General features: G+C 43.5%; 2 protein-coding genes across 6 annotated transcripts in view; one reads left to right on the top strand and one right to left on the bottom strand.

The window, feature by feature from the left end:
- On the bottom strand, positions 1-25,380 carry LOC132567304 (tetraspanin-18-like). Its single transcript, XM_060232986.1, has 9 exons — positions 25,044-25,380; positions 21,093-21,208; positions 8,513-8,614; positions 7,570-7,764; positions 7,200-7,274; positions 5,735-5,833; positions 3,777-3,956; positions 2,227-2,310; positions 1-133 (listed from the first exon to the last, which is right to left on the bottom strand). The coding sequence occupies exons 1-9, from the start codon at positions 25,378-25,380 to the stop codon at positions 86-88; spliced, it is 1,236 nt and encodes a 411-aa protein (XP_060088969.1). The 3' UTR covers positions 1-85.
- The window catches only part of ADIPOR1 (adiponectin receptor 1), a 51,848-nt gene continuing 32,555 nt past the window's right edge, over positions 7,575-26,867 (top strand). For 3 of the 5 annotated variants that reach the window (XM_060231085.1, XM_060231086.1, XM_060231083.1), the window contains exon 1: positions 25,041-25,188. The gene's annotated coding sequence lies outside the window, so the exon portion shown is untranslated. Of the gene's footprint in view, positions 7,660-25,040; positions 25,189-26,867 lie in introns of those variants that run through there. The other 2 variants (XM_060231084.1, XM_060231087.1) reach the window with 2 other exon arrangements.

Raw genomic sequence — 26,867 nt, 5'->3', positions numbered from 1 at the left:
TATTAATTTGAATACTGAGAGGAATATTCAGAGTTTATCCATTTCTGAAACCACACTTTGATTTTTCCAGGGCTAGCAAGCTAATTCAGTCATAGTAGCGGTACAGGCAAAAAGCAAAGATCATGGCAAACATCTGAAACAAAAGTAGAGATAGAGACAAGTTAGATCCAACTTCTACCTCATATACAACACCACCAGTTCTCCATTCCTCCCCAACCAGTTCTACCTCTTGAGCTTCTGTTTAGCCTAGCACAAAGGCTGGGGGTGATTATTTGGGGCTTTACTGTATTTTGTATGTTTAAAACTGGTATTTGTAAACTGCCTTGAGCCCTGGGGACTGGCAGGGTATAAATATTTCAATAAATAAGACTCTAATAAAGGGGACTTTTATGCACCTGAGGATGTATTGTCTGTGAGCAAAGGGATGCTGTTCACACAGGCAACATCACTGTAACACAATGTGCATGTTGGAATTATGGGAACAGGGCCCATAATAAAATGCTTTGTCGTGTTTATACAGTTATGTAGGTCAACATGGTAAGCAGCTGGGGGGGGGGGTTGTTAAGGTGGCAAGTGGATGAATCTGATTGGACAGAGGCTCAAACATCCGTTGGATTTGGTTGCTGAAGCAGTGGCAGGGAGCAGAGGGTGGTGGTTAAGCAGACATTTTAGTTACCAAAAAAAAAATTGTGACTAGTTTGAACTGAGACACAACACATATATTTACAGTGTATATCAGAATTTATATTTAGACTTCATTTTCACTGTGTGGCTGTTGTGTGCAACTCCTGTTCATTAGAAAAATATATGCCCTGCAGAGTTTGAAATGGCTTGACCCTTTAATAGCTGGATGGAGTGGTTTCTAGGGGGACCTGTCATATCGTATCTACTCAGTTCTGACTATCTGAGCAAAGACAGGCCTGATTTAAGCATGATGCTGACGAGGCAAAATTATATCCCTGTGCATAGACCCAGCAATTAATGTATGCTGCAACCAGTAAAAAATAGATAACATGCACTTAAGATGCAAGAGCCTGGTAGCCTGAACAGGTGTTATATTGGCATAATTACTATCTAGCACATTTTATCCTGTCCTTTCCTCAAGAAGCTCATAGCAGTTTATTTATTTACTTTCAATTTATATCCTGCAAAACCAAACAGACTCAGAGCAGCTAACAATCAGAAAATCTTACAGTGTGCATTGTTCTCCTTTTCCCATTTTTATTCTTACATTAAACATACATGATAAGTTTAGCTGAAGAAGAATGCCTGGCCCAAAGCCACTCAGAGAGCTCAGCAGGCATTTGAACATGGGTCTCCCAAATTCTAGTCTGACATTCTAATCACTATGTAACACTGGACATAAGTATGCATAGCTGGTTTGCACAGGATGCAAAATAGCTGAAACAAGACAATAGGCCCATGCAGAAATCTTACAAGTGAGTTGTTTTGCCTCACTAGTGCCAGGCTTAAATCAAGCTCCAGAGAGGGTATCAAGATGATGTATGTAATCATTGTGCAGTAATTTTAGTATACTATATATAAGCAATATAATCTGCAAAAATCCACGGGTGTTCATCAAAAATAAGAACATTAAAAGAAGCCAGTTGGATCAGGGCAATGACCCATCCAGCCCAACATTCTGTGTCACACAGTGGCCAAAACCCAAGTGCTATCAGGAGGTCCACCAGTGGGGCCAGACTCAGAAACCCCCCCACTGTTGCTCCCCAGCACCAACAATACAGAGCATCACTGCCCCAGACATAGTGTTCCATCTATACCTTATGCTTAATAGGCACTGATGGACCTCAGCTTCAGCTGGAGCAATTAACCACAGTGATGCTAGAAACGTGTAGCAGGTGTGGATTGTTCCTACCAATATCTAATTAGCTTTGGCATGTGGTTCTAATAATTTCAATTAGCGTGTCCCACCTGAAATCAGAAAATCAAAGCAGAGAAACCTCAAGACTGAGCAGTTGCAATAAAGCAGAATGCACTAAATGTAATATACAGTTGTCCTGGAGTCATCACAAATATCATCTGACTAAGAGTATTTTCTAGAAAGATGATTATCAGATTCCTGTTAACAATACCTGTAAATAAAACCATTACTTGAACATGTACATTCTATCTTATTGTTATGTAATTGATTCTGTCTGTCTGTCTATCTCTTTGCAGTGCTGTTTCAACATCTGTGTTTTTAACCTTGTGGACTATTGTCAATACCTCAATAGTTAGCACTCCCAAACCACAGGCCCCAGGGATAGAGATATATTTCTGCAACATCCAGGCGATCGTAGGGAAGCAGCCCTGCAAAAAAGTGTGTGTGGGGGGGAATTATTATAAGTACAGTTGTGATAATAATGAAAACCCTGTCCAAATTGCAATGCCAGATTATCTGTATGCATTGAAGTGACCAACGCCTCTGTATGACACCTTTTTCCAAGTGCTTTTAGAAGATCTCATCTGTACTGTGCTCTAGGGTAGCAGACTGTAATTCCAGATACTAACAAAAGGATGTCCACAAACCTGTAGAGATGAAAGTGTATAAGACCTTACTCAGCCAAGCCTTTCCTATTTATAATGGTCATGTCAGTCATATGCTGTGCTGCAAAATTCATCAAAATTATGAAAATTCTCTGTGATGTTTTCACAATCTAAACATTTTGTGTATGCTACATTTCAAGGTTTTAATGTGGAGATTTACTGTATATTATGTTGTGATTTAAAATGCAGGCCTGTAGAGTAAGAAGGGGTGGGTGTAATCGAAGTGTGTTATTATTAGATGGTAGCTGTATCTTGGCAGGGGCAGAGTTGACTGGATAGTTCAGAGAGGCTTTGTGGAGGAGGGGGGAGGAGGAGGAGAAGAAGGTGAAAGTGAAGGTGAAGGTGATATTGGATTTATACTCCACCCTTCACTCTGAATTTCAGAGTCTCAGAGCAGTTTACAATCTCCTTTACCTTCTTCCCCCACAACAGACACCCTGTGAGGTAGGGGGGTTGAGAGAGCTCTCCCAGAAGCTGCCCTTTCAAGGACAACTCTGTGAGAGCTATGGCTGACTCAATGCCATTCCACAAATGGTATAAATTGTATTGAAAAATGTACAATAAAACACTTAAGAAAAATTTTTTGTCATAGAATCATTCTATACTGTACATGAACAGTTAATTTCAATGCTGACTCGAAACTTCAAAATGCAATAGACCTAAATCAAAGTCCACACAGAAGCTGTTAAAAGCTGTAAAGAGCCATGCTCTCATGCTGTGAGAGCCTTTGGTGGCACTGAAAATAAGTAGGGAATGCTAAGGAATGTAAGGAGGCGGCATAACATAGATCAGGGGTGGCCAACGGTAGCTCTCCAGACATTTTTTGCCTACAACTCCCATCAGCCCCAGCCATTGGCCATGCTGGCGGGGCTGATGGAAGTTGTAGGCAAAAAACATCTGGAGAGCTACCGTTGGTCACCCCTGACATAGATCATCTCAGAAAACTACAGAGAAGTGCTTTTACAGAGGCTGCATATAAGGAGTCTCTCACATAAAAGGGTGATAATGTTACATTCTCCATGTCAAACTTACACACCAGCTGAAGGACAAACTTTCGAACTTTGCATAAAGAAAAAGACTTGAAGAGTAGAGCAGTATCTCATCCATTACTGCTCTGTCAGAGGAGCTTGTAAGGGGCCTTTTCCTTCAAAAGAAAACTAGAACCCAGCTTCACTATGATATGTGGATTGGGGAAATTAAGTGATTTGTAGCTTGACTTCTGTCCCTACCTGGCTATTGAGATACTCGGGATCTCGTTGCCTGCAGCGCTTCCAATCTAAAAGGTGACCTGTGTGAAGGGGCTTGTCTCGAGTGCAGCAGGCACGAGGCAACAGTTCATCTGGCTGTTGCTCCTGGAAATGGGAGCAGTTTCCAAAATCATCAGGCCCTGAAATGCCACAACATGAAAACTGAAACAGAAAGAAAAGGATAATCAGAAATTTGGCAGAGTTAGAGTTGCCAAGTCCCCTGCAGCCTCTGGGGGGGGGGGGACTGTTTTCACGCGCACTTTGCACACAAGGCACAATGACATAACTTGCAAGTGATGTCATCGCACCAGCAACAGCATGTGCCGGCTGCTCTAGGAACTTCTAGGAAAACTCTATGGTACAGTTTTCCCAGAAGTTCCTAGAGCAGCCAGCGCACAATGTCACCGGCACAATGACATCACTGCGAGTTATGTCATCATGTTAGTGACATCGGGGGAGGATCCCTACCCTGCTGGCCCAATGCAAGCTGGTGGGTTGGGAACCTCCGGGGCGGAGGAACCCCCACCCGGCCTGGAAACTTGGCAGCCCTACTCAGAGTTCAGGTTCTTGCTCAACCACTTGAAGAAACTCAGTTACCTGAAAGAACTGGGGCTGAGTTCCTTTATAAAGAATAAATATAATAAGTGTAATGTAAACAAACATGGAAATATATAATGTATAAAAGTTATATCAGCCACAGGTACATTACAGTGTGTAGTCAAATGATGGCATATATTCAAATTCTTTGCAGCGTTTTTATTTATTTAGTTCAATTTATAGCCCACCCTTTTCCAAATGGGCTCTGAGTGGGTAACAACAGTCAATAATACAAGGTTAAAATAAGATATATATATAATAAAACAATATACAATATAAAAGCAATATAACAGTCTAAAAACAAACTTCAATCCCGCAGTTAGCGGTATCAATTGTGTATTGTCATTTTTATATTGCCGTTTCCAATACTTCATTAAACACTGCAGTTTTTCCACAAGCAACTGCTTGGTATGTCCATTTCCTAGCCATACATGAGCAATAATTACTATTCTTTTTCTGGGTTCTTCTTCTAAGCTTTTTAATGAGAGTTAGCAATCCTATGTTCCAGCTTCTCTCTCCAGCTATAATATCTAGAGATTAAAAAAACTGCTGAATTTGTGCATTCACTAAAGTACAAGAGAAGATGCAGAAGAGAGTAACAGTAAAACTGATAGTAGGCAATTCTTTTGGCCTAAGTACTATAGCAGTGAAGATGTGCCAACAAACAAAAATGTGTGTGTGGGAGGGACAAAGATTGTACTTGGCCAGACGCACTCAGAGCAAACTGAGCCCTAGAATATCTGCCAACTTTGCCTCAGTCATTCAGTCGCAGAACTGACCCTGTGTGCTGAGCAAAATGGTCTAGCATGCTACTATTTGGCACATGTGACCAGGCGTTGCCTACCCCATGATAGCCCTTTTACAGATTCTAGCAAACAATGAAACAGAAACTCTGTCAGCATTCCTGTTTCATCCTTTGTTCTACAATCCTGCAGAAGATGGCTTGCGCTTTTTGTACCACAGACAGAAACACGTGTTGCCCCCGAAGCACATTCCTCCCCATGGAGATATTGTGATTCTTCTGTACAACAAATTAATAACAATTGCTTCATTTATTGAGCAAAAGGGAGTGGGGTAGGAATCTTAACAGGGTTGCCTGGTTAGGGCCTGGAGTTCACCCTGAATTACAACTGATCTCCAGACTACAGAGGACAGTAAATGGCTGCTTTGGATGGTGGCATTATACCCTGCTGAGGTCCTTCCACTCCCCAAACCCTACCCTCCCTGTGCTACACCCCCAAAGTCCAGAAATTTCTCAACCCAGAGTTGGCAACCCTACACACTTCTGCAGTCAGTTCACCAGCTCTACTGTGATCTGAATATAATAATGTTTTGAACTGTACCGCAATCATTATGGTGTTCCAAGACTTGGAGAACACATCAGAAGCATTGTCCCCTTGGTAATTCCTCTGCAGATCAGACAGGAAGAATTCAGCTTTGATCTGAAGAAAGAGTAGAGATTTTTTTTTCTATCCTGCTAACAAGTGTAACGCTTCAAAGGGAGATGTTGGATGTGGCTAGTGTTGTTCTCAAATCACATTTTGAAAGCTACAGCAGTGTATTTAATAGCTGCACAAGTAGAGATTTAGCAACTGCACTCTTTCTCTTTCCTGCTGGCTCTGACAGAAGAAGCCATATCTGCTGAATCTCTCTATGACATCTAACTATCAAAAGTGCAACACCCAAGAGTTGGCAATTCTAAGATGGTCATTTCTTGAGACTTTTATCCAAAGAACCAGCTCACAGCAGAGCGCTCTCTATTCCACTCTAAAAAATTGATTCTACTGATTTCAGGTTATATCAAAATTTCAAACATTCATGACAACCACTATATTCTAATGAAGCCTAGTCCTATACAAAGTCACGGACTAGATCCTAAGGCTTAGGTTATGGGTTAGATCCAAAGTCATGGGTTCGATCCTAAGGCTCCTTCCACTAATGCAAGGGGCACTTCCACTTGTGCTGGATTTCTACCAGTTACCTCTCCTTCTGCAGACCCTTTTCAGGCACTTTATGCTGTTCTTGAGACCCCAACAAGTCTCTAGGAGTGGCGTTTTGAGGAACCCAGCAAATTGCAGCAAGAAAGGGAGGCAGTCAATCTAATGTAGGTTGTTCGATTAACTTAATATATTTATTTCCTATAGCAACAGTATTATCATACAGAAGGACTTCCATAACACAACTGAAAACTCAGTGAGAAGCCAAGTCACCTTCTGAGGATTTCTGGGACTCTGCAATGACAGTTTTACAGAAGATCAGAAGCTTTACTGCAAAATCTCCAGACTCCCAAATTTATCAATTCTAGAAGGACCTTCACCTAGCAATTTGCAGGAAGGAGTATAACTAATCAGGAAAAAGAGAGGCAGACACATCCATATTCAGCTACATCACCTAAGATCTTTAAAATCAATGGACTGAACTCTACATAGAATCAGATTGGTCTGTCAGTGGCCTTGAGAAGCATGCGCCGCTAAACTGCATCATCTTGGATTTCCTCATTATCTCTAAACCAAGCACTGTTTGCTCTACTGAATGCTTTGTTACTTGAGCTACCTAAAATTCTCCATAGCTTTAACACTGTTCATGCACTAGATGTTTATTTTGATTAAACCCTATCTTTAGTAAATTAATATAGCTATTTATTTAATACCTTCCCATCAGAAATGTCTCAGAGAAGGAGGCAATGTTTAGGGTTGCAGAAGATAGTTTCAGTAAGAGGAGGGAGCAACAAACATGGGGAGATTTGGGGATGAAGAAGGCAGGTACTTCTGCCCATCCCCTACTACTGAACCCCGGATCACCTGTTACCTGTTTCCTATTGGCAAGAATGAGTGCAGCAGCCACAATCTCCACAGAGAACACCAGAAGCACCAACACAAAGAACTGTGGGATGACAAGAGGAAGCAGGACAAGAATAAGACCAGTTAGGGCATGGTTTTCATACTGGAACCACATGCGTCAACTCAACCACCAACTCAAACGTTGCCTTATATCATTATAAATCTTGAGGCTATTAAGCATTAATCCATAACCCATGCATCTGCTAATGCACCCATGGCTCCCAGTATTTCACACTGTAGCAACTATGCTTGCTGTATCCCTTGTAATATTTCCCAGTCTATGACATACCTAACTCCATATTTATCCTTCATTTCCAACACAACTGCACTCTACTTACAAGCAATAATGTGGACCTGTTTTCTTTGATGGCTCCAAAGCAACCCAAAAAACCGAGGAAAGCAAGTGCCACACCCACAAAGATGATGAGGTAAGCCCCTACATTCAGAAGCGGACTGGAAAGGATAATGCTCTGAAATCCATTAGGGTCAGCAGCTGCCCAGATGCCCACACTTAGGAGGCAGATGCCTCCACCCTGAAAAATAGGCACGGGGGGGGGGCACAATAAACTGGTTAATTAAAAGGCACATTTATATGCACATTTAATCTTTGCTTTCAGTGACTGGCTAACACAGACAATGCATATAGTACTTCTGCTACTACCCATAAACAGCCTATTAGAAACATAATTTACACCTTTCTCAGAAGAAATAATGGAAATATTGCTTATGTACACATATCAACAACACATTTCAGTTCATTCTATTTAAAATTGTTATGCTTTTGTTAAGACCAAGGTAAACAAAAATCAGGGTAGTAAAAAAAAGAAATCTGCAATCCACTAGTCTCCTTTAAAATAAGGGATATAAATGTTAGTGATTTCAGTATCAACATAAATAGCAGAATCTGCATAGCCACCTAGGATGGCTTTTGCTACATTTGCTGTTTTTTTAAAAGACAAGATGGATATTCCTTGCTAGAAAATATCCAGATCCAGAACCTTGCTTATTTCTAAGATTTGATCTGGTGATCAGGGATGATGCTGAATTTCTGGGTAAGGACGCTAAGTCCAGAAGGCCTCTTTTAACTCTGTCTCACATACTTGTCATGCCCCCAGGGGAATACTGAGTGGCAAAAATATGCGCAGACAAAGTGGATCTGATTGGTTCCCCCCAACCCCCTCTTAAGATTGTATAAATATACTTCATTCTGCCCAGCTGGGCATGTGGACAATCTGCACAAGTGTACTCATTGAGAGCTGCAATGAACATCCAAATACTCACAAACACCAGCACATTGAACACAAACATCAGGTATTTAATAAGGTCTAGAACTCCCATCACGAAGCCAGCTTTAGTCTGGGGGGCAGAAGCAACCAACGGGCCCTGAAGAGAAAGGAGAGAAAGATCAGCATTATGTCCTTTCTTTGCCCTGCTTCACTTGACCTTCCATAATGGTCTTCTTGGACCTGCAGGGACTGAAAAAAGGCCCTGGCATTGCTACTGAGAAGGGCATATTTAACAGGTCTTAACTAAATGCCATGAAGCCCATGCTTTGGGGCAAGTTCTCAATGTCAGTAACATAGAAACACTGTTTTGCTTGAGGCTTTTTGTGCTGGACTTATCATGAAACTTATAATGAACACAGCACAATCTCTGTGTACAAATCCATGCCTCTAGAGCGGAATCATTCTTAGCCAATGGGCAACAGAGGCAGCTTCCCTAGGCCTCATGCTGGGCTCCCTGACTGCCCCCCCCCGGAAGGGGGTAAAAGACATAAAAAAAGGCTCCCACTGCTGCCACTCACACCTGCACTATCCAGTGCTCAGGCCACCTGCCCATCCCATTCAGGGCTCAGCATCAGCAGCTTCAATCAACAGTTCCCACCAGCTTTACACAGAGTGACAGCTAGGGTTGCCAGTCCCCAGTTGGGGGCAGGGGATCCCCTAGTTTGGAGGCCTTTCCCCTGCTTCAGGGTTAGCAGAAAGAGAGGGAGGGTGGAATGTCCACTGGGCACTCCATTATACCCTATGGAGACCAGTCCCCATAGAGTATAATGGAGAATCATCAGTGGGTATCTGGGGTTCTGGGGACATGTTTTTTAGGTAGAGGCACCAAATTTTCAGCTTATCATCTGGTGCCTCTCCTTTAAAAAACCCCCCCAAGTTTCAAAAAGATTGAACTAGTGGGTCCAGTTCTATGAGCTCCCAAAGAAGGTGCCTCTATCCTCCATTATTTCCAATGGAGGGAAGGCATTTAAAAGGAGTGTGGTTCCTTTAAATGCAATGGCTGGAACTCCCTTCATATTTCAGTTAAGTTCAATCATGCTTGTCATGACCTTGCTCCTGGCTCCATGCCCAAAGTCCCCTGGCTCCACTCCAAAAGTCCCAAAATATTTCCTCAGTCAGACCTTGCAACCTTAGTGACAGCTGCCCATTGCTTGCTTTTGGCAGGCGGCTAGCAGTGGGGCTCCAATGAGGGGTGGTGGCAGTCATTCTAGGTCCTGGACTTTTGCCCAAGGCCCCAAAATCACTAAGACCGCCCCTTGTTTGGTACCTTATCGAGTATATTGTACTTCCACGTGGTAATGGTACAGTTTCACAATAAATCTGTTTTGCGCATTTCTATATTTATCAATTTTTGATCCAGAAAAGAGGTTATCTATAAGTCATAATTCTTCAAGTTAGCTAGGTAAGAAGAGTATTATAGAAGGCTCACTTCAATGTGTCTTTAGATAACAAAATGACAGATTAACACAGCAGTTCTAGAATCCTGCTGTGCAGGTTTGAGAGATTTAACATGACAAGTTCTAGGGTTGCGAACCTGGATTGAGATATTCCTGGATATTTGGAGTACAGCCTGGGGAGGGTGGGGCTTTGAGATAGGTGGGACCTCAGCAGAGCAGAATACCATGGAGTCCACCCTCCAAATAAGCCATTCCCTCCCGGGAAACTGATTTCTGTTGTCTGGAGATCAGTTATGATTCTGGGAGAACTCTAAGCTCCACTTGGAAGTTGGCAGCCCTAATGACAACTTAGTCCTTGAAGCTTGTCTGTATTGAAGATACATTGACCAAGAGTGCTTACAGTTGCCCTGCTGTGGGTTGAGCAAAAGATACTTTTTAAAAAGACATTATACAACAATTGGATAATGTGACATATGAACAAATTATGATAATGGGGGACTTTAATGGAACAATTAAGAATGCATTGGATAGATCTGGGGAAAAAATAAAAGGAAGGGAAATTGCCAAAGTCCTTTTTTTAATTAGTTAAACAAGAAAATTTGGAAGATATATGGAGGAAGTTCAACCCTGAAGTGCGGGACTATACCTTTTTTTCAGCAAGACATAATACCTTTTCAAGAATTGACATGTTGTGTGGTACAAAAGACTTAGGTCTTATTACAAAGAAAATAGAGATCTTACTTAAAGTAGGAGCAGATCATAATCCATTATTGTGGTCAACTAAGCTGGTCAAAAAGGTGAGAAGATGGAGGTTAAATGAAGACTTACTACAAAATAAAGAAATAGTGGCATCTCTAGAGAAAGAAACTAAAGCTTTCTTCCAAATAAATGATAAGGAGGATATCCAATTTCAAACGGTTTGGGATACGTATAAAGCAGTAATGAGAGGGATATTGATTACAGTGAATAATAAAGATAAAAGAGCAAAGGAAAAACAGTTGCTGGACATTCAGAATGAAATAAGGAAAAAAGAGAGGGAGCTGAGGAAGAGACCTGGGAAAAAGAAAATTATGAGGGAAATTACAATACTTCAAACACAAATGAGACATTTGTTAAATAAAGAACTGGAATGGAATCTGAAAAGATTGCAGCAGAAATCTTTTGAAGGAGCAAATAAACCTGGAAAATATTTGGCTTGGCAAATGAAAAAAAAGAGAGAAAATAAAATTATTAACAAAATAATAGTTGGTGGTAAAGAGATTGTGGATCAAGAAGGAATCAAAAGAGAATTTTTAAATACTATGCCAAATTGTTTAAAGGCTTTAAGATAAACAAAGAAAAGATGGAAATATAGTTGCAAAAAATTAAAATAGCTCCCTTAACAGAAAATATGGGAAAAGTTTTGAATGAACCAATTGGGAAAATAGAAATTGAAGCAGCAATTAATTCAATGAAAATGGGAAACGCACCTGGTCCAGATGGATATACAGCAAAAAAATTTAAAACTGATGAATATTATAAGACTGCAGGGGAAAATACCAAATACATGGAAGGAAGCCATAATTTTGCTGATTCCAAAAGAGGACAGAGATGTTACGAATGTAAAAAACTATAGACCAATCTCATTGTTAAATAATGACTATAAAATATATACAAGAATCTTAGCAGAATGACTTAAACAATATTTGATGAACTTTATTAAGGAGGAACAAGCAGGATTTCTTCCCAAAAGACAAATTAGGGACAATTTAAAGACTGTTGTAAATATTGTAGAATATTATGAAAGACATCCAGAAAAAGAAGTAGTTTTATTTTTTGTGGACAAAAGTTGAGTGCACTCTATGGAAGTACCTGTACTGAGCACACTGCCTATAGTGCAAATCAAAACTAAGCAAGGAGAAGAATTATTCTTGAAGAATGTCAGCTTTTCATTGGATTTTCCTACAAGACTTTGTAAGAAGATGTAAAACAGGGAGGAAAATAGTGGGAGGAACAGTCTGTGGCAATAATGCTCTGTATTCTTAATGCTTGCGGGGGGCAACAGTGGGAGAGCTTCTAGTAGTCCTGATAGACCTCCTGATGGCACCTGGTTGGGGTTTTTTGCAACTGTGTGACACAGATTTTTGGACTGGATGGGCCATTGGCCTGATCTAACACGGCTTCTCCTATGTTCTTATGTTCACCTTTGCCAGCCACACTGAGGATTTATTTAAAAATCCCTTTAGGTACCAGATATGAGAGCCATTGGAGGTGAACTGAAAGGCATTTGACTCCTGTGATTTGAAGCCCATATTTTCTGACTGGCCCAAGATGTAGTTTGTTTTGTTGTTTACTGGTTTATATATAGTATTATTTTCTATTTGGGTTCTTTTAAGGAGGAAAGAGGGGTACAAATAAATTAATTCTGAACTAGAACTATCTCTATGTATCTGAAGAAGTGTGAGTGCACATGAAGGCTTATACTTTGAACAAAACTTTCTTGGTCATAAAGGTGTCAATAGACTCGAACTTTATCTAAAGCTATTAATCTGGAGATTTCCCAATTTATAATTTTCTAAAATCCATAGGAGGCTTTCAAATATATAAAGTTCCTAAGCATACAACTACATTTACAGTAGCATGCAGCTGAGTCTGTTGACAATCTATGACTAAACCCTGAGACTGAGCTATTAATCTTTTCAACCTAAAACCAATGTAGATGTTCAGAATGTCATGTTTGCATTTCAGAATTAAGCTTTTTCTATGTATAAGTATTACTTTCTATGTGAAACTATATGATACATTTGGCAAATATATGATGCAAAATATACGTGCATTAGAGAGAATGTGCCATAGACTGTATCTTACTATCCCAAACTTTCATCTGTTTATATATAATCCTCAAAACAGCATTGAGCAAATAAAATTGCATATTTTCTTCACTCTGATACTTGCTCCTTGCTCTCCTGGGTCTAATATAATATTCTGACCCATATACCTGTTTTTCTTATGTATCAAGCCCTTATTGCCCTTTCATGCACATTCTCCCCCACCAGCAGAGCTAACACTAGCTTTGCATCTTTGCCTCTGCGTTTATAAGCAGCTCCAGGCTTTCAGGTCCAAAACCATAACCTCACCAGTAGTTCTGGGCAGACTGAACCCCCCTAAAAAAAAAAGCCTTATCAGTAGTGCTTTGATTGACTGTGCTTTCCTGAGGAGAATTATATCCTCCTAAATCCATTGGGGTCAATTAATTTAGAAGGGTACTTATGATGGCACTGCTAGATAAGCAGCATAGCTCTTCCTCCCAGAGCTAGTTTCAAATATGTATACTGGTTTCAGATATGTATAGAGCTAGTTTCAGATATGTATACTAGCTAAAGTGGTGGTTAACTGCATTAGTTCAACAATAGTTCCAGAAATATTGACAAGGATCAGCACTGACTCATCCTTCTAGGTTCTTACTTCTTTTAAATGTATATCCTGCTGTTGGAACATGTCCTCAAAGTAGCTCACAACATAATAACAGGAAATATTACAAATATAATAATTAAGAATAATAAGAGGACTGTTGGCTCCGACCAAAGTGCAGCATCTTGTTTCCCAGCACAGACAACCAGATTCCACTAGGATGTTCAAAATGGACTTTACATAAAGCTTTTTCACATATGAATATGTATAGCTGCTTTATACAATGATTTGTGTCTATCCTGAATCTATTGTTTATTCTGAATGGCAACGTCTCTCCAGTCTCAGGCAGAGAAATATCTTTCCAAGCATCTGGTACCAAAGATCCTTTAACAAGCAAGGCAGTTGGCTCCTTTCCTGGAGGACGACGACCTGGCAGCAGTGATCCATGCAACGGTCACCTCGAGGTTAGACTACTGCAATGCCCTCTACATGGGGCTGCCCCTGTGCCGAACCCGGAAGTTGCAGCTAGTGCAGAATGCCGCTGCCCGGCTGTTATTAGGGCTCCCTAGATGGGAGCACATTCAGCCGGGGCTTCGGGGACTGCACTGGCTGCCGATAACATATCGAGTTCGGTACAAGGTGCTGGTTATGACCTTTAAAGCCCTTTATGGCCTGGGACCTGCCTACCTTAGGGACCGTCTCTCCCCACATGTTCCCCAGAGAGTGCTGAGATCGGGGTCCCAAAACCTCCTTACAATCCCTGGGCCAAAGGAGGCCCGTCTGAAAGTGACCAGAGACAGGGCCTTCTCGATTGCAGCTCCCTGTTGGTGGAATCAGCTCCCGGAAGAGGTGAGGGCCCTGCGGAGCCTTGAACAGTTCCGCAGGGCCTGCAAAACAGTCCTCTTCCGGCTGGCATATAATTAATTGCTATCAGAATGCCTGAACACTCCAATCTATAACACCAGATTATTTAATACTGGAATATTGAAGAATTGATTTAAGGAAGGTTAGCATAGTACATATTGTAGTAAGTTTTATGTGTTTTTATGTATTCTATATGTATTTTATATATTTTATTGTATAATTATAATTATTAATCTATCATGAATGTATTTAAATGGATTCTGTTGGTTTTTATGTTGTAAGCCGCCCTGAGCCCACCTCGGTGGGGTAGGGCGGGATATAAATCGAATAAAATAAAAATAAATAAAATAAAATAAAAATTAACGGGAGATGCCAGGGACTGAATGTGGGACTTTTTTCATGCAAAGTAGGTGCCAAGTGTTTGGTTTGAGCAGTAACCCTCCTCTTGAGCTGTCCCCCAGGAACCAGTATTCAGTGGCATACCACATCAGAGCATGGAAATCTCATTTAACCATCATAAACTAACACTGTTGTTAGATAGAGCCTTCATGATCAGTTTGGTCCTGGATCATTGGAGAAGTAGTAGGAGTAGGGTTTTATACCCCATTTTTCATGATCTGAAGGAATCTCAGAGCAGCTTACAATTGCCTTCCCTTCCTCTCCTAATGACAAACACTCTGTGAGGTAGGTGGGACTGAGAGAGTTCTAAGAAAACTGTGACTGACTCAAGATCACCCAGCTGGCGACAGGTGGAGGAGTGGGGAATCAAACCCAGTTCTCCAGATTAAAGTCTGCCACTCTTAACCACTACACCACACTGGCTCTCTAGAGGTAGACATTTTCACTGAACAGTGCACCAATTAGTTTCATCCTGTCCACTTAATTGCCTCTTGGCAACTATTCACTTTATCTCTCCTCTTAGGATGACACAGACATAATTCATTCTTAACTTTTCTTGTACGAGCCACAAAAAAATGGGAAATAATCATAGGAGTTCTCTTTATTCTGATTTTTATCCTCCTGACGGAGTATGGCTGGTAGCAATCCTTTAATCTAAACTAAAATCATACGTAAAATATAAACTAGTGCTGAACACACACACACACACACACACACACACACACACACACACAGAGATCCACTACTGATCAGCCCTCAATGTTACTTACCAAAGCACCGTTTCTGGATTCTGCTCCTAGGCTGTCTCATCTCCTTTAACAATCAATGCTGCACAACTCTCCCAACAAGGAGGGCCCTTGCAACAAAGTTCAACCTTAGGACCTACCACTTAAACAGAAGCTAATAATTCATAAGGAACATGATCCACCCTTGTAGAGGAAAATACATGAAGGGCAGCAGAGTAAGGGAGCCAGGATTACACCATTAGCATTGTTGGGAGAGGTAATTAAATAGTCTCCTGTTGATGCAGTTAACAAGGGCCAGGAAAATGATCTAGATATAACTGGACAAAAGGTGAACTCGGAAATGAATTATTACTGAGGAGCTTGCTTGGCTTTTCATGGCTTGTATCTTAAGTAGCAGATGTTCTTGCTGCGTGCTCTGCATTGCTCCCAGGGGAAACCCTTGTTAATATTCAATGTGAAGGTATTTCCTCCAAAACAAGACCAGTCAGACTGAAGAAAATCCATTCTGGATGATCAGCCACTCAGTATCTAGACCCAAATTCTCCTTATTAATCCTTAGTTCCAACTATGGCGTGGCATTGGAATAACTCATGCATTTATTCACTCTGTGGTCTTTGCATAACTTCTTTTGGAAAGCAGCAACTTGGACTTGAAGATGTTTCCCTCGTTCTAGGGTTGCCAATTCCACCTTGGGAAAATCCTAGGGATTTGGGGACAGTACCTGGGTTGGGTGGAGTTTGGAGAGTGGAGGCGGCTCAGCAGGAATGTCTTGTTACTCTAGGACTTAGTTTCTCCTAAATATCATGGCATACCATAGAGTGTGCCCCTGAAGCTGCCATTTTCTCCAAGGATATTGATCTCTATAGTCTGAAGATCAAATGTAATCCCTGAAGAATGCTAGGTTCCACCTGGAGGTTAGCAACCCTATCCTACTTTCACACAAAACCTGCTTGCCCAGAGGCCTTCTGGGTTATTTTTTAAAGAGGTAACAGACAACACAACATCTCATAGTTTTTACATTTGCATAACACAGATTTTAGATTGAAAATGCCAGAGTTGTGTGTGTGTGTGTGTGTGTGTGCTGACTGGTACTGGCACCTTTTGGGGGGGAGGGCTAAGGGGGAATTGGGGGGAATCAGTGTGATCTTACATAAGTACCAGCACCTTTGTTGCTGTTACAAAAAAAAGCAATGGAAAAGGCTACGCTTAAGGAAAAGGGGATATGTTGGAAGAATAAATGGAGATTTTATCCACTTTTTGTAAAATCATACATTTCAGAACATGAATGGCTATATATACAAATAAAAGCACAGGCGAGCAGGACAGACACTATCTGGCACTTTAAACGTTCAGATGCTGTGGCACACCCATTTCTTTTAAAACCAGCCATAGTTTTTCATGATCCAGACAGTCAAAAGCTTTGCTGTAGTCTATGAAATGCAAGCTGATTTGCCCCCCCAAGTTGGAATAAAGAGGCGGACACAAATAAATTGGTAAAACTATGGGCCACTTTATTAAATAACACAGCAGCGGCAAGGGCAACCAAACTGCGGCCAGGTCAGGGCTAGGGGTCTCCTCAGACCTCTCCCCTGCCTTTTCCAGCGGGCGAGAGACCCGGCCCCCTAGCCGGAGCTGTGTGTCACAGCTCCCGTCAGGCAGGCCCAGCAGGGAGGCTTGCACCGGAGGGCCCAGACACCAGACGCGCGTCTTAGTGAAAGGCACCCATCCAATCGAGTCTCCAGGACAGTCTGCATTCACACACCTTGGGTCACCAATACCCAAAGGTTGATCCTGCCAGGCCCCTAACTCCCCAAAAGGGGGAGGCCAACCGGTCCTCCCCAGGCTGCATGGCACCATAAACCCAGTAAAGCCTGCCACAACTAAGGCCAAGTCTCTACTTAGGGCTTAACACCCACCGAAAGGCCCAAAGCCAACACCAGCCCTTGCCGAAGATCCCTCAGGAAAAGCATATTACCCTTTTCTGAGAGATGCATCCCATCCCCTCTGTAGAGGTCAGGATATTCCGAAGAAATATCCCGATGGGGCAAATAGTGGCCCAAATCACCCTCCGATGCCTTGCGAATTTCCTTAGTCGCTCTGTAACGAGCCCTCTCTATCCCAGCTGGATTCCAAGCACTGTGCCACACCAAGCACGGAATCATGGCCGAGCAAACTATAATGATACCGGGCCATCTCTTCCTAATGTACTCGAAATCATCTCGAGCTTGCAAGATCAAAGCCTTGCCTTTAATCAGCCTGAGATCATTCCCCCCCAGGTGAATAATTAAAACCTGAGGAGGAGGGCCCACACACCCATGAAATAAAAGCGGTAGGAAGCCAAGCCACTGAAGACCCCGGCGCCCCTGCCATTCAACCTAATATATTTGCTGAGCCCCAGCTGAGAGCCCACGGCAGTTCTCCGAGCTTGATGTGCCGCCCAAAACACATAACTGTGCCCGCAGATGAGAACTCGGATCCTCCGGCCAGGAACAACAGCATCTAAAAAGAGAAACAGACAAGTTATAAAACCCAAACCTTAAACTACCCCCAGCTCCTAATAACAAAGCTAAGAGTGGAGCAAAGGGCGAATATAACCTTTATAAGCCTGAGACCACCAACGGCCAAGGCGCTGGATGGACGAAGAAGAATAACCCAAGGCCGTGGCTGTAGAGGCCGCCCCAATTCTAAACGAGTGAGTACCAAACCTCACTCCAGACAATCCCAACAAAGCTAAAGCCCTAGACGTCACAGCCCAAAACTGATGTTTTGTCAGAGGGCTGCCTCCAAAATGACAAAACAACAACCCTTCGCAGCCTCCCCACACGGCCAAATAATCAGCCAATGCGAAAACTGGGCAAAGCTCCACCTCTGAACACAGACCCAATTCCAGTACAGTCCCAATGCCCTGTTGATCTGTCTTGGATCGGCGAATGGTAAGAGCCTCCTTACCCTCCGTTAACCTATTATCCCTCAGTGACAAGGCCCTGCAAGAAACATCATTCCTGGAGCTTGCCACCAATTCACTAATCCTCAGCGCCCCAAAGAAGGCCACCAAAGAGGCTGCATGAAACAAAACAGCCTCAAAATGAGACGCACAAACTGCTCTCCACACCCCTTTCAAACCCCTAAGAACCTCAGGAGACATAGGGTTCCTGGTATGAGGCTTAGGCCCAACCTCTCTGGACCACCCTTCCAGCATCTTTCGGATATGAAAATCTGCTGTTTCCTCCTTATACCCCAACGCCTTGCTAGCAAAGGCCAGCGCAGACATGCGTCCTCTAATTGATCGCACGGCTAATCCCTTACCTTTTAAGGAAACACAATAATGGAGCAACTGCTCCACCGGGAGGGGCCAAACAATGCAATACCCTACCTCGGCCCTAAAGTCTTCAAACTGCCGCACAGCACGTTCCTGGTGCTAGGTGCAATGACTAGGCCTATCACTCTGCAGGCCTCGACTCTCCAATCAGCCATAGCTCCTGGGGCATTGGTGCCGCCTCCAGATTGGTGTCCAGGGTCAACTGACAAAACCTCTCCATCTGTTTACGAGAGAGAGCGTCAGCCACCCCGTTATTCACCCCCAGAACGTGCCTGGCCAAAAACAAAATGTTAAGCCGCAGGCAACGCAGAGTGAAGGCCCTCACCAACCTCATAACCCATTGCGATTTGGATGAAAGGGAATTAATAACATGAACAACAGCCATGTTGTTGCACAAAAAATGAACAGTGCAATCAACCATATCGCTCCCCCACAACCAAACCGCAACCAAAACGGGAAAAAATTCCAAAAATGTGAGATCCCGGCTCAAACCAGCCTGCACCCATGAATCCGGCCACACCTCTATGCACCAGTGTCCACGGAAGTAGACCCCAAAACCTAATGACCCAGCAGCATCGGGCATGACCTGAAGCTCCGCCTCAAGCCTCATGTCCTCTCTCCAAAAAGAAATCCCATTAAAGGATTCCAAAAACTCCTGCCACACCCGCAGGTCCTCCCTCATGCTGCTAGTAACCCTGGTCCTGTGCTGAGGCAAGCGAAGGCCCACCATAGTGTCACAGAACCTGCGAAGAAAAGCCCTACCCGGGGCAACCACTTTGCAAGCAAAGTTAAGGTGCCCAACTAACTGCTGAAGCTCAAGAAGCGTAACCTTCTTTTTGAGGAGGAAAGTATTAATCCTTTCCCTCAAATCCTCCAGCTTCTGGCAAGGAATCCTGGATGATTGCGCTAAAGTGTCCAGCTCAATCCCCAAAAACACAAGGCAATGGGCCGGGCCCTCTGTTTTTTCCTCGGCCAATGGCACACCCAACTCAGCGGCCAGCTCAATAAAGCCGGACAACAACTGAGCGCAGCGTCCAGAACCTGCAAGCCCCACAAACAGATAGTCATCCAAATAATAAACAACATCCTGTAAACCCACTTTCTCGTGCACAGCCCATTCGAGAAATGTGCTGAAATACTCGAAAGCAGCACACGATACAGAGCAGCCCATAGGCAACGCCCTGTCCATGTAAAATTGCCCTGCAAAAGAGAAACCCAAACGCTCAAAATCATCCGGATGAACAGGGAGAAGGTGAAATGCAGATTTAATATCGCATTAAGCCAACTAGGCCCCCTGACCACAGCGTCGAACGACGCCCACGGCCTGATCGAAGGTAATATACCTAACTAAGCATAGTTCCTCAGGTATCCCATCATTAATGGTAGAACCCTTGGGGTAAGAAAGGTGGTGAATCAAAAGAAATTCACCAGGCGCCTTCTTTGGCACCACCCCTAAAGGGGAAACCCTAAGGTTAACCACTGGAGGACTAGCAAATGGACCCCCACCCTGTCTTTTCTGACCCTTACGTGGCCACACTCTTGGACAGTTGTTAAACGAGTGCGGGCCAGCACACAGGGGGCATTCATGCTTGAACTGGCAAGCTTTCTGACTGCACTCCCCCTGCAACCCAAACTCCCAGCAAAGCAAGCAAGGTTGAACCGCCTGCCCTGCAGACCTGCAGGAAGATGATGATGAAATGGAAGGAGAAGAGGAACCCTTAGAAACTAAGTGACCGCTGTCAGAGCGGTCCCCCAGATTGGGCTGCACCGGTGACATCACCTGCAGCCACAACTGTTGGTGAATCCGATCCCAAGGGAGGGAAGGGTACAAAGCAGCCCTCATCCTGAATTCCTGGTCATATTGAATCCAGGCCAGGCCGCTGAACATCGTATACCCTTTATATATGATGTCCATGTACTAAATCAGCACTGCCGCCTGCCAGGGCCGAGCACACGCTATCACTCCCGCATGTATAAACAACCCTGGAAGCCAATTGGCCAAGGTCCGATCAACCTTCCTCTTCTTAAGCTTCTCCTTCTCTTTATCATCAAGCTCTTCCTTATCCTTTTTTTCTAATTCCCTAAATAAAAGGGAAAATATGTCAACATATTCCCCCTTAAGGATTTTGTCTCTCGTGGCAGGCAGCAGGTGATCACCCAAAGGTAAGGCAACCTCGCCAAAAGGCATAGTGCCAAAAGGGACCGCCCTGTAAGGAGATGGGAAACCCCATCCACCAGTTAAAGCCGCAGCTGCCCCCTGCTGCCCCGCCCCAGGCCAATTACCAAATGGGCCAAACTGACCCTGCAGCCACATCCAATTTTTCTGCTGTCCTACGCCCAAAGTTGAAGGAGTCCCAGAACCACCTGAAGCAGCACCAGCCCCATAAGATGTGGCAGATCCCCAAGACCCCCAGGGCCACACAGGCCCAGTATAGGGAAAAGAACCATCCCCCGACTTACCAGGAGGTACAGCAGGCACCAATGCCGTTCCCGCACCAACCACACCGGATAACGGGCCAGATTCAGCATCCGAGCTGACCAGCCCAACAGCTCCTCCATTAGCAGTCGCAGCAGACCTGTCCTCCAAAATAGACAAATGGGTCAGTATATCCGCCTGCAAATCCAGTTCAGGAACCCGCCCTTTCCTTGGCATCTGAGAAGGTGGAAGACCAGATGCCCGTTCCAGGGACCGCAGCCTCTAAAAAATGACTGCGTTCACCTCATCCTATCCCTCCTCATCAGAAGATGAGGGGGGCGGAGGACGCTTCTGGGGCGGCTTAGGAGCCTTACGAGCAGGCTGCTTACCCTTAGATTTTCCACCGCCTTTCCACCCCGACATGTTTGCCACCCAAAGGGATTACGGCACCAGACAAAAATTGATGAGAGTTTAAACTGCAGTACTGTAGCTTTACCACTCTGCCCCAGAGGCTAAGTCTTGCAATCCCCCAAAAAACCACTCAATTTCCTCACCCAGAAAAAGGCCAAAGGCCACCCCTAAAATGGATGCCGCCTCAATAGCACCTAAAATGGCCGCTGAGGACAAGAGGCGAGCCGAAAAGCAAGCATAAAATGGCCACCAGGGACAAGATGCAAGGAGGAAGAAAGCAACTCCAGTGCCTCACAAAATGGCCAAAGCTCACCCACCCACTGACTGCCACCTCAGGCCCACTTAAAATGGCCGCCAAGGCCACAAGGCCCTAAGAGAGAGGCTCGCTGAGTAACAAGGGGCTTGAAAGAATGAGGCCTTCAAAATGATGCAGCCCCCCACCGCCCCTACAAAGCGCCCCTGCAATCCCCCCCCCAAAAAACCCACCAACAATGAGGGGAAGATGGGGTCCCAATAAAGAACCAACGCTGTGCAGGACATTAAAGAGGGACCAACAGTAAGGAGAGAATGCCCCGCTGTGCTGATATAGATTCCCTGCACCAGTCCCACAATGAGATCTGAGCCCAACGCTGCGCCATGCTCCATGCCGAACGTCCCTTAAAGGCCTAATCCCACCCCCCCCAATGCTAGCCACGAGCGTGAGAGCATGCTCACACCGAGCACCGCAGGAGGACTGCTGAGAGGGGAGCGGAGGCTTCTGCAGGCATGCTGAAGCCCCGTCACCTAAAGACGCGCGCTAAATCGCTCGCTCTTCCTCCGGGGGAGGGCAAAATCTCCCCAGCAGCCCCGCCGCAATGTGGCAGGCTGCCGGAAGTCCCATTTCTGTAGATAGAAACACCAAGAGAACCAGAAGATAATCAGAATCTGCAAAGACTATTCCTGTAGCCAAAAGATATAAGAAGCCTCAATGGGTTACTTGAGGGGGAAAGTATTTGTGAGTTTCCTGCATTGTGCAGGGGGTTAGACTATATGATCCTGGAGGTCCCTTCCAACTGTATGATTCTATGACTAATGAAACTCTTAGAATTGCTAAGGATAAATGAGAAGCAAAAGGGTGACAAACACAGAATCAAAAGTCTAAATGCAGCATTCCAGCAACGTGCACATAGTCAAAATGAACTATTATAATAATCAATATAAAGAAGCAGAAGTAAACAGCAAAAAAAAAAAGGAGCAAGAGATCTTTTTCATAAGGTTCAAGAAATCAAAGGGAAATTTAAAGCATTGGTTAGGCATACTGGAAGATCAACATGAAAATACATGAACTGAACAGGACAAAATAAAGAAAAGATGGAAATAACATACTGAAAAACTACTCAAAAGAGATGAAAGAATGACAGATTCCTTCCAAGAAGAATCTTTTAAAGAAGAACCTACAGTTTTAGAAAGTGAAGTGAAAACTGCACTGAGAGCAATTGGGAGAAACAAATCATGAGTAGATGGGATATCAATAGAGCTATTCTAAGCCACAGGAATGGAGTCCATCAAAACAAAGATAGGACAACAAATACAGAAAACAAAACAATGGCCCACAGACTGGAAATGCTCAATTTACATTTAAGTTCCAAAAAAGGAGATGTCAAAGACTGCAGCAAGCATAAGACCACAGCATTAATTTCTCTCATGAGTCAAGTGATGCTCAAAATCTTACAACAAAAATTTATCATATGTGGAACAACAAATGCCAGATGTTCAAGATGGATTTAAAAAAAGGAAGAGGCACTAGAGATATTATGGCAAATTTATTTGGTTACTGAAGGATACAAGAGAATTTCAGAAGAAAATCAGCTTGCACTTCATAGATTACAGCAAAGCTTTTGACAGTCTGGATCATGAAAAGCTTTGGCTGGTTTTAAAAGAAATGGGTGTGCCACAGCATCTGAATGTTTTGATGCACAATCTGTACTCTGGAGAAGAGGCTACTGTTAGTACAGAATATGGAGAAACAGAATGGTTTCCACCTTCCAAAGCTGTCAGAGAAGAATGCATTTTATCTCCCTATCTCTTCGATCTATATGCATATCATAAGGAAAACTGGATTAGATTTAGATGAAGGTGGAGTAAAAAAAATAACAATTTGAGGTATGCAGATGATACCACATTGCTAGCAGAAACTCAAAACAGCTGCTGTTAAAGCAGAAAGTGCCAAAAGCAGGATTACATCTTAATATCAAAATGACAAAGGGAATGACTACTGGAGAATTACACAACTTTAAGGCTGACAAAGAAGAAATTGATATTATTCAAGATTTTCTGTTCCTTACCTCCATCACCAATCAAAAGAGAGACTGAAACCAAGAAATCAGAAAGAGACTAAGACTAGAAGTTAAAATGACTAAACAGAGTACTTTGGTCACTTATGAGAAGATGACTGGAAAAGACAATAATGCTAGGAAAAGTTAGAGGCGGCAGGAAAAGATGAAGACCCAACAGAAGATGGATTGACTAAGGAAGCCACAGCCCTCAATTTGCAAAACTTGAGCAAAGCTGTTAATAAATAGGCCATTTTGGAGGACATTCATTCATTCATTTATTTAGTGGACTTATATCCCGCCCTTCTCACCGAAGTGTCTCAGGGCGGCTGCCATAGTCAGAAACAACTTGACAGCAATTAACATACACACAGGGGTTGCCAACCTACCAGTGGGGCCTGGAGATCTCTCAGAATTATAACTGAACTCCAGATTACAGAGGACAGTTGTGTTTAGTGCTGCCAAGCCCTTGGTGTGGGCAGGGAATCCCCTGCTATGAGAATCTGGACCCTGTCTCCTCTCTCCTGTCTTTTACTGGCAGATACCAAGGGTTCAAGCTGCCAATACTGTTGTGGATGCCTAGGAATTGGCATAGAAAACATTAAAGCTACAGGGACAGCTTCTGTCATTTGAGAGGGAGTCACTCTCCCAGATGCATTTTCTTCGTTTTATTTTTTATTGGTTGAGATGTAAATTGTAAAATTAATAAAATGCAACTAAGAAGGATAGATTATTTACTCATAAATGCTCTCTCTTATAAACACACAAAGAGACAACAACCCAGGACTGAGAGTTCCGGATGTATTTCAGTGCTCATGTTTTTGCTTCTCTTACTTCCGAGTAAATATGAATAGAATTACAATCCAAAGTTCCAAAATCGACCCCCATTAGATCCCAACGACACCCACCATCACTTCTAAGGCGCAAATACAGAATTTCTATATGGCATCAACGAATAGGCTCGGAAAGCGACCTGGGCCCAAACAGAAAACAGACGGATTTCGCACTAGGCCTTTAATCCTAGTTTAACTCTGTCCCCATACTGACATTCAACACTAGAATGAGAGAAACCAACTCAATGGTTTTAGTTTAGAATGTCACCTTGGGGACAGGGCTAAACCAGGATTAAAAGTCTAGTGCGAAATTGTGACATTCTTAACCCCACACGAGGGAGCTGTTGGAGTCAGATGGAGAAAGACAGCAACCTCCCCCCTCCCTCCCGGTATCACGGACGGACCTCTCAGGCCATTTCCGGAAGTGTTGTTGCCGCACAATCATGTGACTTTGGAATTCCAAAACGGAAGTAGCCTTTGAGTGAGGGGGACGTTTCCGGTACTGTTAAGGCGGCTGTTTGTTGGGGACGCCGCCGGTGGTGCTGACTGCTTTCTTCGCGGGATGTAGCGACGAGGGCAGTCCGGTAGGTGTTAGAGCGACATGGCTCAGCCGCTCTCGTTTCTGCCGCCGCAGCGGTCTTGCCTGCTGCGCCCGGCGTCCTTTGTGGGGGGCGGGGGAGGGTTGCGGTGTTGGGGTCGGGGCTGCTGCGTTGGCGGCCACACGGGAAGGGACCGTCAGTCGGGGGCTTAGTGCGTCCAGGAGGGAGGCCCCGCATTGCTCGGTCCTTATGATATGCACTCGTCGTTGGATTCGGTCTTCGTGGCTGGCTGTGAACTGCAGAGGCTCTCCTGTGTGCCGTTCTTTGGCCCAGCGGTGTCGCTCTCAGAACCTGCGGGCGGCCGATATTATCCCCTTGCCGCTCACTTTGTGCCTGTCTCTAATCCTGGGGATAAGAAGCTTATTATAGTAGCACAATTAGCCGCAGCCGAAAGTATAGCATGTTATGCTTCTGTTCTGCTTGGTGAATGCGGCGCTCTGAACTCGGGCTCTGACCGTGCAAGCGCCTTCTTTAGCACTCACTGAAAGGGATCATTTAGGTCCGAGATGAAATATCCACAGGTAACTTTCCCTTCCCTTGCCTCGGCTGGCTTCCCACAATACCTTTAGAGTCACTCCTCTGGATACTATCCTCTGCTTGTATTTAAATCTACACACCGATTTTAAGCCATGTTTTAATCCTATGGTTCCTTTTAAGGGACCCCGTTTAAAGTGTTCGGTAGCTGGTATTGTAATGGTTATTCTCAGTGGGAAGAAAAGGTAAAAAGAAGTGTGTTTTTCCTGTCTGTGTTTCTACATCTGCAGAGGAAATGCTCAGTCATTTGGTGATGATTTGGTTAACTGATGAGGAAGGTGGTATCAGCAGAGGAAGCATTTTGATGCACAGTTTCTCATACTTGCCAACAAAGTATATTTTGGGGTCTGTGATGTCTCTATTGTACTGCATGCTTCAGGCTGTATAGCAAAGTGTGAGTGGAAAGTTGAGGATTCTGAGTCTGTGGCTCAAGCAATGTATAAGTTTTCAGTATGAACCACATAAGTCATTTAAATTTTCAGTTGAAGAGACACGTACAGAGATACTGTTAAACTGCAACACTTTTTTCTTTGTTAAAACAGCTATTAAGATGTAGTGCGTGGGTAAGCCAGTGTTATGGTAAGATAATTAATGGTGGCTTTCATATTGCTTCTGAGGAAAATTTATTTAAGGCATATGAAATAATTCTTGGAGGAGGGAATAGAATGCTATAGCTACCTAGATTGTGGAAAGTAGCCCTAGGAAAAAAATGCCCATCCTTGTAGTGTTTAGTGTTATACCTTTTACTCTTTATATTATTGCACTGAGTGATTCAGGAGAGTTCCATTTTTTCATAAGCTTTCTTTCAAGCTATTCTGGGAACAAGAACCATCTATTAACTTGCAAATACAGTCTGGTAGCCCCTGTAAAATGACAGGTTAAATTTCAAGTGGCCTCAAAGTTAAGTGTTGCTTGAATCTGTAATTTGAGATCAGATTGGTTTCAAGAAGCAATTAGAGTTATATTTAGGGCCTAAAAATGTAAGTCTTTAGTCCCCCGCCTTGAGTTGGATAACTAAGCTGTTCATGAAAGTACAGAAACTGTTCATACTGTAACATGGCAAGAATGATTTCTTACTGAAGATGCTTCTTTTGTATTAGTTCACATGGTGGCTTTTGAGTGGTCTTCTA

This window comes from Heteronotia binoei, chromosome 2 (genome assembly GCF_032191835.1).
Source record: "Heteronotia binoei isolate CCM8104 ecotype False Entrance Well chromosome 2, APGP_CSIRO_Hbin_v1, whole genome shotgun sequence".
Classification (NCBI taxonomy): domain Eukaryota; kingdom Metazoa; phylum Chordata; class Lepidosauria; order Squamata; family Gekkonidae; genus Heteronotia; species Heteronotia binoei.
Note: the sequence above shows the minus strand (reverse complement) of the source record. Positions and strands in the feature narration are given on the sequence as shown.